General features: G+C 37.0%; 1 protein-coding gene across 1 annotated transcript in view; it reads right to left on the bottom strand.

Annotated features, from left to right (window-relative positions):
• nudt14 (nudix (nucleoside diphosphate linked moiety X)-type motif 14) overlaps positions 1-13058 on the bottom strand; it is a 39567-nt gene that overhangs the window by 11967 nt on the left and 14542 nt on the right. Inside the window, exons 2-3 of the mRNA XM_053489527.1 lie at positions 4507-4550; positions 10-74 (exon numbers count right to left, since the gene is read on the bottom strand). Of these exons, the coding sequence (XP_053345502.1) occupies positions 10-74; positions 4507-4550 (109 nt within the window). The remainder of the gene's footprint in view (positions 1-9; positions 75-4506; positions 4551-13058) is intronic.

Genomic DNA, 13058 nt, shown 5'->3' with positions numbered 1-13058 from the left:
TTTTTTTACCTGGGCGGAACTGCTTGACCAGGATGAAGCAATGAGAGGTGGTATTGAAGATCAGCACAGAGACACTGAACAGAGACAGAGAGGTAGAGGTAGGTAGGAAAAGAAAAAAAAACAGAGCACTGCTTATTACATGTCTTAGGTGATGACCTACAAGGTTGAGTCAAAAATTATCTGCACTCTGGCTGTAGTTAAATTTTTGAAAAGACAAATATATAATTTCTCCAAATAATGTCCTTGTTTTTCAACACATTTTGTCTATCTGTCAAAAAGCTTTCGTATTCCCTTATTATAAATGTTTTCGGCTGAGCTGCCACTAATGCACCGCTGTCTTTACTTCTTCAACAGAATTAAATCTTTTTCCCTGTGAGGGCTGCTTTCAGGGGAACAAACAGGGAACAGTCAGTTAGAGCAAGATCAGGATTATAGAGAGGATGCTTTAATACCACAAAAAGATTTAGCAAAGTGTCAACAGTGTGGGCAAAAGTGTGCTGACGTGTATTGATCATGATGCCCTTTGATACAGTCTTCTGTGTTTAATCCAAATTTTAGGCTTTGGCTCTTCAATAAGCATCTCACTGGTACTAGCACTGTTAATTGTTGATTTTTCTTTGCTAAATAAATTCCAATGAATTTGGAAGATCCCTGGAAGAACTTTTCCTTAGTCCGTGATTGAGTATGTTTTTGTTCCATACCCTGCCGTTTACTCTTAGTATTTTCCACAGGTCTTAGATATTCTTGCAATGGTAGACAGTGGAGCAAGCCAGCATTACCTGCCAGGACAAAAACTACATACAACAAACAATAAGTACATATAACCTTTAAAAATATCTAATAATTAAAGATAGTGTTATTTTATAAATTTCACATTTCAATGATCCAACCTACTAACCCTCCTCTCTATCTACCCATATGTGAAGTAAGACGAAGTAAAAGAGTTAAGAAATATATGTAAAAAATGGCACTGTTTGTCAGAGCGCATAGCCCTTGAACACCAGAGCATTTTAGCCATATTTATATTATTAATAATAATAATATGTGCCTTTTGTAAGTTCTGCATTTTTCTGGTCATTCCCATATTCTGTTGTTGTTTTAAAAGTAAGGATATGGAAGTAAGGATGGTTATACACGACATATTAACCCAAATGCAATGTCTGAAGCCTCCCCTGTCAGGCAGAACGTCCGTCCGTTTTTTTTGTTTTTGCTTGTTTTAATCGGTCCAGTGCTGTGTTGCTGCATAAATCCATGATGCTTGAGTTTTATTAATCTTGTTCGGTTTTAAAAAGAAGAACTGGTCACCATGTGAAACCATCAGTATGCCACCGTCAGTACGCTCAGGAGATTACACCGCTATCATGCTAAAGCTTCTTAACCTGTTTATTTTGATTGTATGAGAACAATGTACTGTCTGCTACTAGTTATTCGATCACGGATGGCATTGATCTTTCAAACAGGGTAGGTAAATATACTTGGGCTGCTGTCAATATACTTGCGAAGCAAGTATACTTAATGCAAAAACTTCTGTTTATGTTCCTCTGTAAGTTGTTTCGGTGCCTATCTTGCAGAAAAAAAAACATCACTGCACACTGCTCTTCTTTCCATGCAAATCTCAAGTGGGACATCCATTTTTGCTGGCATCACAGTTACAAATGAACTGATGCAACACCTTCACACCGGCACAGAAGTGACTGGGGAGACAATAGCCTTAAACAAAGCGCTGGTAGGATCAACAGAAGTTTTAACATAACAGGAGTCTGAATAATTTTTGACTCACCCTCGTATAATAAAAGCAACTAGTAATACAGACAGAAACTTACTGCTACTCCTTTCTACTAATAAGACTGAAACTTTTTAGTAGAAAGGATCCAGGATTAGCATTTGATGAGTGAAGATTTTTCAGGTATTATAAGGGGTAAAACTTTATAATTATACCATGCAGCACATTGATTTACAATTATTTTGATCCAGATACGGCAGTGTGCATGGGCGCACACCTTTCTCCATCAAGCTCACACATTCACAAAGGATTAACACTCTGCCTATAGTCCTGCTTCCTCAATCTAGGTCTTATACAGAGGCTAAACTTAAGGAAGAAGAGAATAAACACTTGCATCTAAAGAATTTCAGTATAATAGGATTTCAGCAAAGGAAACCCAGCAAAGCATGCTGGGACAACCTGGCATTTGTTGGTGAACTGAGAGCAAACTAATCACTCGCTGGAGCAAGAGGTCAAGCCATCCATCCATCCATCCATCCATCCAGAGCAAGTACTCTCCCACAGGCACCATTTATTTTGCCCATCCAGGACCTCCCGCTGCTTGAGGATGGGCCTAAGAGCCACTTGTCTCCTTGAGAAGGTTGTTGAAAAGTTAGGTGAGCCGTGACTGACCGGGTTATGTGTGTGCGGCATTGTTTTGAAGGCAGTGGAGACCGATTCCTGTGCACTCTGTTGGGTGTCTATAGAAACAGGAAGCCCTGTCCTGATTTTCCCAGAGTGAAATCAGTATTGGATATTACCATTCCGCCTGGCTACTTTGAGAAAGCATGCAGTTACGCAGGCAGACTTCACCTCTAAATACAGTACGTACTCTCTGAAGACCAGAAGAAACAGTTAAGATTATGTAGGCTACGCAAGAACAAGCAGATACATGCATGCAGACATGCACAATTAAAGAGTCTGGAAGGAAAGCCCATTATCTGGAGACGCCATGAATCATTTGTGCCTGTGCTCCTTAGTAAAAGAGCCAGGTTCCAAATTTAAGAGCCTCTATCTCACTTGACCACATCTTCACCCTCCTGCCCTTTCTCTAACAGGAAGAACTGCTGTTCCCAGCACCCGCGACTCCCTCCTTCTGTCTCCTAACAGAGTTTCGGGCTCAGCTGAACCGCAGTGACTGTGCATCTGCTGGGTCAGTGCACCGACGCGTCCTAACATGTCCCAACATCCCACACCACGCTGCTGCACTTGGCAAAAGAGAGAAATGCTACCATGGAGGCACGCAGGAGATTTAACACATCGTTAAATCTGTCCTCGATTACTACTCTTTCACTTCTGTGGAATGAGATGAATGGAGAGGAGAAGAAAGATGAGGCCAAGTGACAGTTTGAGAGTTAACTCATCCAATCTAGTGCACTTGCATTTACATAAGCGAGTACATCTGAAGATCTCCCCTCTCTCCCAGCCCTAAGGCTCAAGGACAATTGACACCAATTCTCCAGGCTTCTTACCTCCAAGGACCAGCAGAGTGTCCACAAAGGACTGCAGCAGGGGCACTAATGACCTGAACAGATGCTCCTCTTAATGGCTTTACCTTTCAATTCCAGCATCCCCTCTTTCACCCCTCGACACTGGGTCTTTCTCGCAAATCCTCAACTTACACCAACCAACACAAATTTAAACACTTTAAACACTAGACCAAAGAGTGCAGCAAAGCTATGCACTAAACACCCAAACTGAAAAGTGCAATAGCCATCAAACTAGGTGCACATGCAGTTAATCAGAAAGAATAGTATTTTTGGTTGCAGTCTTTATTGACTACAACTTACCGAAGATACTAACCCATGTTCATGCAAATGACTAACTAAATGCCACTGACTACTAGAGTCAATCCCCTTCTGACTAACTTTATCTTAGGGGCATTTTCCATATCCTTGACTTCTACTTACTGAAGATCTATAAAGCTGCTTTGAGACCATCAGTATGTTGGTTTACATACTATCTATGTTAGTGTATATATACACACACACACACACATACATACATACATACATACAGCATATATACATTGAATATAGAAAAAATACATACAAAGAAAACAAAAACAGCACAGTCAGTCGGTCTCCTCTCTCCTACACTTTATCCTGCCTCCCCCTTCGTTTCCTTGAATAAACAAAACATTTCACCTATTTGGTATAAAAATACAATGCCTGTCAGCTCAGATATACTGTCCACAGGAAGTTTAGCTCATCTTTAAAAAAAATTATAATAAATAAATAAATAATCCCCACCAAGCGGTCAGCCATGATATCTGGCAGCAGTGGGAGATTAGTATGTGCAATTGCCCAAAGGCAACTGCAGGGTGCACTCTAGGTGGGATGGGCCCTTCTTTTTTTCGTGGCAACCAGGATCACAGTTTAACTGCTGAACGTTTTTTTTATTACATCTGGATGACTATCATTTAACAGCTAACTTCCTCTTCTAGCACTCAAGTGACAGATTCCAGGCCTCTGCTGCTGCTTCTTATCTCTCATTTTATAATAAACTGGTTGCATAAAAAAGCCTTGATTTACATTTGCAACAGTAAAAGCAACAGTTCTATAAATCAAACAATATGGTTAAAGAGGCTACTAGATCAAAGCAAAACCCTAATTTCCTGATGCCCGAAGCCATGATGGTAAGTCCTCTAAAATAAACAGACTTGTTCACAATAAAGAAGTGTTTCAAGATTAGGTAGAATCCTTCAGTCTGTGCAGTAAAAGGACTTCAAGTTGAACACTTACCTGTCATGAGTTCGCATAAAATCCCATGATTTCTTTGTTCCATTCTGCAAAGAAACAAAAAAGCCAAAATGTAAACATTTTATGTGTAAAAATTAAAAACTAGATTATCGTATTTCAGAAAGAAATTCCTCATCATAAAAACTGCACGGTATAAAGAGGTTTATTATATTGGTGTTATATTGCTGTGCTCCATATACAGCGAAAATAAGAGTTTAGGACCAAGATAAAATATTTCTTTTTGTAAATAAAGTGTAAAAAAGATACATATACATGCAGCATATCGAAGTTCTCCTTGTAGAACAAACAAAAAAAGGAAAAACAGTTTGCATTTTGAAATAAAACACTTAAAATCAAGTCCTAATCAATCACATTACACAAAATGAGAAATGAAATTTATAATGAAAGTAAGAAATTGATTAAAATCCTACAAGGTTCAACCAAAAAGTTACCATTGCAAACAATCTTATAGCATGTTTTTACACTTGGTCTTTTTTAAGGTGATTTCACATAAAACTCTTTTTAAAACTGGACTTGAAAAGGAACTAGCTGCCAGTGACCTCAGTGCTGCTGGTGTTCACAACACAAGAAGGGAAACTTTTTGGATATTTTAGCATTGATGTGATCTCAGACCATTTCCTGTTCACTTAACTTATTTTCCATAGTATAACAGCTGTGCACCACAGAATTATGGATAGAGTCGTTGAAAATCGTAGCTGTACATCATGCCCTCACTTGGCTATGGAAGTGATAAACCATTATGCTTCTTGCCACAGATCTGCTGACTGTTTTGCTATTATGACTGAGTGGAGTAGATAAATACATATGTATTTTATTTAAAAGAACACAGGAAATAAAAGAGGACATACAATTTGTATGTCACATAGTTACTATTATTCCAACAACTACTGTTGCTGTCACTGGCACATTGCTATTGTTTATGATGTCTATGTAAGTTGATCTTAGCTTACTATATTACTAATGCCACAGTGCCTCTATTAGTCATGTTCCTTTCCTACACTAATAAATTTGTTGAGGACGCTTTAATTTCTAATAATTAAATTAAAATATCATGTGAAAGTAAGTTTTTATGTATTTAAACTGAATTCATAAAGTGACATATATTCTAGTTTTAATACAGGTAAAGTAAAATATTTCAAGTCTGCTTTTGGTTTAGTTTCGATGATTATGGCTTACAGCTTTCGAAAACCCAATATCTCAAAAGAAATGTCCAACTTAAAGTATGATAATTTATGCACTTAATACTGTGTCAGGGCTTCTGTAAAGTACGAATGACTGCATCAGTGCAGTATGGCATGGAGATGATCAGCCTGTGGCACTGCTAAGGTGCTATTAAACACCAGGTTGCTTTGATAGAAGGAATGGGGTTCATCTGTGTTAGGGCAAAAAATGCTGAGTCAATGATCTGAGATCACTTGAGATCACACAATGTTTTTACACTCACTTGATTTTTGTTGTTAATTTAAGTGCGCCAAGTGCTTTGCCTCAATCTGCGCCATATGAAAATACTTTAAATGAACTCAGACCCACCAAAACTCAGACTGAAAAGAGCAACAGATGCCTTGTATAATACCCAAAGTAGCTAAATAAAATAAGCCAAAGACACATGCGGGCAAAAGACTAGTTAAGATAACAAGAACAGCCAGTGAATATTAGTCTCAAAAGCACAACTGTGTATGTAAACACCCTCAATCCATGTTAAAAATTGTCATTAGATATGATTTGAGAGTCAATGATGTAGCTACATCATGAAAAGGAGTATTTAGTGATAACTGTGTTTGCCCAACAAGCCTTAGATTTTGTATGGAATTAAAGTAAACGTGCATGATGCACTATTTCTGGTTAGAGCTGGTGTTTTAAACTGGAAATTTATTAAGTGCTAAACTCTTAAAATTTTAAAATAAATATATAAAAACTAAACTTCATTTTGCATTTACTGTGTGTGTAAAGTTTCTTAGTCTAGTTTAGTAAAACTGTCAGAAGAATCCTAATACATTCGTCAGTGGTATACGGATTCATTACACTGAATGTTTTAAAAAGACACCATGATCACTCTTACTTTCAGTCTAATGTAGCAACCTCATTCTGACAGGCACAATCATTTTAATGCCTTGAGATATGAATTGAGCAAACATGCAACCCACAAGAACAGACATGCATGTAAAACTCTGCAATAAATACTTCTGAGCTGATGACCATATATACTGTATAGTTTGTGTATTTCAATATTCTCGTGGCAGTGTGTGCACAAATCGTAGCTTCTGCAAACACACAAGTTGCATGATGTCAGTCACAACAGTGTAAGGCAGAAGCACCGTTAACTGACATGAGACTACTATGTATTTTATTTGTTAATTAAATAAAAGAAAGATTACCTGATGACCTATCGGATTGCCTGATTGTAAAGTTTTATAATATGATGTAAACTTTCCCATGCCTCTATGCCCATAAAACAATCTCCTCATTGTGCTTCGTGATTCCTTACAGGGTAACACTTCCTATAGACCATATTCAAATAAATATACATACGAACACTCATCTGTCCATCTCCAGTGCTGTATATATTAATCAATGTATTTCTAATTAACAGCTAACCAACTGCTCCAGTAGTTGAATCCAAAATAGCGTAAAATGGAAAGCTAGTGCTTGTAGGATGTACCGTGTTCAGGGTTAAAGTGGGATTTGGGATCCAGCCTTGTGATAGAAGCTAATTACTGTTGTAGCTCATGTTCAAAGGCAATTCTTTTTTTGCTAAAAAGCACTTTTGTGCCTGGTTTTAAATGTGGGTTTTGTCACTTGGACAGGGATTGAGACGTCAGGTACGAAGGGTTTATAAGTGTATAAGATTGAACAAATTGTACCGCAAGCACAGAGACAGTACTCAGGATTTACTGCATGGTCTAATGTATTGGAAGTACAAGTAGTAAGTAGAGTAGAAGTGATTATACTTGATAGACCAGTATGTAAGTATGAAATAAAATATGACGCAAATAAACATCAGTTAAACGTCAGTGATTTTCAGTTTTTCTGTACGCAATTTCTGCTCTGTATTAGTCAGTGAAACTGTGCTGAGATAACTAATAATAATTACAGAATACGCATGTCAATTTGTTTACAAACAAATAAACAGAAACTTTACATTGACTAAAATAGCTTTATTTTTTACAATGCACAAATGAGGTGGACCACAAAATTAACCCCACTCACTCACTTGTGGGGCTCATCTGTTGGGTTGGCAAAAAATGCTGAGTCACTGAACTGTGACCACTTGGAATATGGATCACTTTATTTCAGTCCATTTAAGTGCACCAAGTGCTTTCCCTCCTTAATCTGTACCATATGTGAAGTACTTCTAAAGAACTCAGGCACGCTAAAACTCAGACCATCCAAAAAATACCTCCATTCCATGTAAAACATACTTATTAAAATATGATGTGAGGATTAATGATGCAGATACATCATAATAAGAAGCATTTAGTGACGGTTGTGTATGTCTGACAAGCCAAAGACTTTTGTGTGGAAAATCTATCAATTTATCTGTCTAAAAAAAATAAAAAGCGGAAGCAATTATTCCCAATACTATTAAACTTACTACTACTATTATTATTATTATTATTATTATTATTATCATGTTTCATTCAACTTTATTCTGTAAGACTGTGTATGCTCAGCTTGTATTCTAAGGTGTGGGTTTTAAATGTGTACAAAAAAAGTCACTGTAATATAAGCATTATTGTCTGTGGATTATTTTACTTTTTAGTATTATGGGCTTATTCTGTTACAGTCCTTCATTTTAGATTGATATACATACCTATGGTATAGTGTATGTTTCCAAATGTTTTTAGAATCAAATACTAGTTAATTATATATATGTGCTTGATAATTCCACTCCAGACACAAACACAATACACACACACAGTATATACACACACTATATACACCCAGAGATCACTGAAGTCATTAATTATCACATAGTTTGACTCCTTTTTTAAAACCCAATAATAACTGAAATCACCCAAACAACCCTGATCAAAAGTTTACCCCTAAAAAAAAAAAGTTTATTCCTGAATGTTTGGCCACAATATAAACATGCAGGTTGACAAACACAGGTTTAAATAGCTATTAAAGGGAAGTTTCCACACTGGTGATTAATTATAATTGTAATTAGTGTCTGTGCATAAATAGTCAGTAAGTTTCTCAGCCCATGAGGTACGCCAGACAAAACCAAGACAAACCTCGCAGCTTCTGGAGCAGAGTATGGAGTGTTGAGACAAAAATTCTACTTTACAGTCACAACCATAAACTCTATGTTTATGGTGAAAAGTAAACCATCACCACTATAAAGCATGGTGGTGGATCTCTTATGTTTTAGAGCTGTGTGAGCTCCAGTGGAACAGGGAAGTCAAAATTAATGGGAAGTTGAATGCAGCATGTTATTAGAAAATACTGGCACACAATTTGCATTTTACAGCACAAAAGTTGCACATGGATGTTCTTAGATGTTTCAACATGACAATGATCCAAGGCACAAGGTCAAGTTGACCCCCCTTTCCTAATGGCTACAGCAGACAGAGGTGAAGATTATGGAGTGGTCATCTCAGTCTCCTGACCTCAATATCATTAAGCCACTTTCGGGTCTCAAACATTCAGTTCATGCAAGACACCCAAAAATTTACAGGAACTGGAGGCATTTTGCCAAAAAGCATGGGCAGGTATACCACCTGAGAGAATTATGATGTGAATTCTTCACATTTATTACTAAAGACTGCATGCCATCATTGATGCAAAAGGGGGCAAGACACAATATTAAGAACTAAAGTTATGCAAATTTTTGGACAGGAATTGTTCCACATTTTCTTTTGTCATGTTTGGTTTGATGATTGTGCCATTCTGTTATGCCTCACATATGAACAGGAGCCCTATAAGAAATCAGGCTTCTCACTCATGTTTTCTTTTAAAAAAATTTTTTACACATACTGTATTGCACATTGTCCCAAGGAATGCAAACTTTTAAGGCATAAATGTACGTGTGTGTGTGTGCGTGTGTGTGTGTGTGTATACTGCAAGTGTACACCTTTAAATTCAATGTTAGGTTTAGTGATTTATTCTCTACATTCTAGAACAATACTGTTGTTTTTCCCCCCAAAACTATTAAATAACTCATATAGTATTATGTAATTAAGAAACAACAACATCATTCAATTGTTATTTTAAGACACAAAGGTCGGCTGATTATTGCATATTTTGGATGCCTTCAGCATTGTTTTACAGTGTAGAAAGAAATAAAAGTCAGGAAATACCATGGAATAAGAAGGCGTGTTAAATTTTTTGGATTTAATTCAAGTACAAAAGCTGAAAAGAAGCACTGAGAAGGGATGGTGAAGCTTCATAAATAATACTGTTTAGAATTTAAAGTATTAATCAATTAGTGCATAACTATTTTACCATATTTAATATACTAACTATCATAGTACAAAAAAAGTAAATGTGCTGCACATGCAAAGCACTTCAGCACTTTAACAACAAGTTTGTGGTTAAGGACACGCATTTTTCCTTAGAACACTACTACATTAAGGGATCATCATCCTTATCACTGACTTCATCTTGGCCTCTGTTCATACGGGTTTGTTATAGCAGGAGTTTCACTTCAAACAAAGAGCTGCCCTTTACTTTTCTTTGCAAGAGGACTTCTGTGTCCTCTTGCCTCACTGCCGCACACGTTTGTCTTGAGCGTTTTATTTATGAATGTACACAATTAATTGCCTGATTAAAAATTATATAAGAAAGTTAGTCATATAATTGATTATATTAATGTAGCGATGACAATATTCCAAACTGTTGGACCCTGAATGGATAATGATTAAATAATAAAGGAACAACTCTTCAGTAGAACCTATTTTATTGAGTCTGAGATAGATTATTATCCAGATGTTACAGCAGCACGTGTGGGAATCAAAACCCCGCACAAATCCTCAAGTTCTCATACACAAGATCCATAAATGGGGATAAGAAAACATGCATGGTAGCCTGGTCAAAACCACATTTGCTTAATAGTGCTAAATACATTACATACTAATTGTAAAAACAAAAACAGGAAACTCTGCTAAAACAAGTATAAGACAGTGGGAAACAAATCACAAGTCTAGGTACCAACAACTAGTATACCTCACTGTTTTATCTAGGTTAAAAAAAAACAGACACGTATTGTATGTTCATAAATCAACAGTTTGCACTGTTGGACTACATATATCACTCTGGCATAATACTGCATATTATAGTGAATATTTCTGAATCCTTATGCCACACTGTGCAGGTTACAACCTGGCTGACGGTAAATCACTTTATACTAGGTGGATTAATTAGCCTGACTAGTGAGCGTCTCTCAACATCAACATCTGTGCACGTGTTTACTGTTTACTATAACACTGTGAACACGTGTGTGCGTAAAAAAACTTTTATTTTGTGTTTGTATGCGTGTGTGTACAGCACACATGTACTGCTTATTATAACACGTGTGCGCGTGCCTATAAAGCGAAAGTAAGTCTCATTGGAGAGGTTAAAGATTTATTTTCTCTCCCTCTGTATCAGCCTGTTGTTATGTGTGTGCGCACGTCATTTGACACCGTGCCCCTTCACACACACACCCCTCCTCTCGCCTTCACACACACACTCGCTCTTTCTCTCTCTAATGGAAACACTGCTCTGTCAAAATTCTTTTCAAAGGTAAAGTGCAGGTTAATTAGTTTTATTTTTACTTTACAGCAGTAATCCCAAAATCAAACTTTTGATTTTGTTTTGAAATACGAGCCCACTTCAATTTATGCTCGTAATCCAAGGTTCCACTGTAATTGGAACGCTTATCCACCAGGGAGTACAATTCCTTGATCCACAAATCAAATAGAGCCCTCGATCAGGAGTTTGAGAGAAATTGGGGATTCAGCCTTATGTTAGAAGCGAGCAGTTGGTGTAATAAACTATTGTTAGAACACATGGGACAGAGTGATACATATAGTTAAATGTCCCTGTGCTGCCACCACTGTTACAGTGTTACCGTTCAAAAGAAGAAAATTCCAATAAGTAATATAAAAAATGTATGTGTTTAAAAAAACATCAATTTGAGATCATTGTTAATATGATATTCAATATTTAATAAGCAAGGATTAATATTTTAGAAAATAGCACTGTCATTATTGTCACAGCTCTGCAAGTAGGTGGCAAGCAAGCAAGTCTTAAAGCTCGGACAGAAAGAGAGACGGAGTAGAGAGAGAGAGAGATGTGTGTGTGTTTATTTTTCTTAATGCCGAGAAATATCGTTCCACTTCATCCTCTCATCAAAGTTTTAAACACTGTCACCTGCTTTGACACGAGAGAGAAGGCGAAAAGAGAGCCCGTATAATGAGCATCCAGCTGTGCTGTAAAGTGGTATTGGTGCAATAGTATTGGAATCATTTTATGACTACAAGTAGATGAGTGCAGTATCAGACAGATACTGGATACTGAAATACAGTGGCCTAAATTACATAGTAAACAGGCTACTTTCTTTAAAGCTAACTCTTTAAAGAATTATGGAAAGTAAAAACAATGCTCCATGCATCCAGAAAAACTGTATGCAAGGAACACCAGAGAAAGAGGATTTGAGGGTTATACCCGAATCAGCAATTATAGTTCTGCAATTAAATATCTGGCAAACAAGTGATGCATTTAACTACAACTGTAAATGCAAGTGGTGCATTTTTGTAAGGGTCATAATAGTCTATAAAACACAACAGACAGCTGGACTGAGGGAAAAATGGCTGGATTGGTTAGTAATGGCTAGGTGGCTGGCAGGCCAACAGGATAACTCTAGCACAGGCATCACTAAATGGCCTACTGCCGTTCGGACTCAGTAACAGTTCTATTCAGACCCTAATGCTTTTTTTGATGAATGAAAATAATTAATATGCCAGTAATCTAGCGCCGCTTTCCCTGGAGGAAGGCACGGCTATACGTTTCACTCAACAGAACCAATCATTGCGATAGTTTACTGGGTATACACAATGTAAAAGGAAAGTAGACTATGAACCTTCAAAGATGAATGGACAGATCAATAATATGTTTCTTCCAGCGGGAAGTTTAAAACCGTAGCGATGATGAAAAGCTTCAATGTGAAGCGCCACTATCAGACAAAACACCAGCCATTAGAGCAAACGTATCCGCAACAGTCTGTGAAATATTTGAATTGTGAGCCCGGTATAACAGATCAACCAAAGTTCTTCCACATTCATGTACAGCCCAGCAGCATACAAATAAAGATGCACTAAAAGACTGATTAAAGATTTTAATTGAGCTTGTATTTTATACAAATAGGAAATAGACAAGTCCATCAAAGTCCATCCACATATTAAATGTAGTTCCTGGAAATTGTCTTAATATATTGCTGAAATGCTATGGAAGTTGCCATTTAATCGCTTTTTTTATAGACTTAAAATAAGTCCATGTATAAAGATCTCTGAATCCTAACATAAACATGAAATTCGGACCTATATATACTGGCT

The sequence above is a fragment of the Clarias gariepinus genome, chromosome 27 (genome assembly GCF_024256425.1).
Source record: "Clarias gariepinus isolate MV-2021 ecotype Netherlands chromosome 27, CGAR_prim_01v2, whole genome shotgun sequence".
Taxonomy (NCBI): Eukaryota; Metazoa; Chordata; class Actinopteri; order Siluriformes; family Clariidae; genus Clarias; species Clarias gariepinus.
The sequence above is the reverse complement of the archived record's forward strand: the minus strand, read 5'-3'. Positions and strand labels throughout refer to the sequence as shown.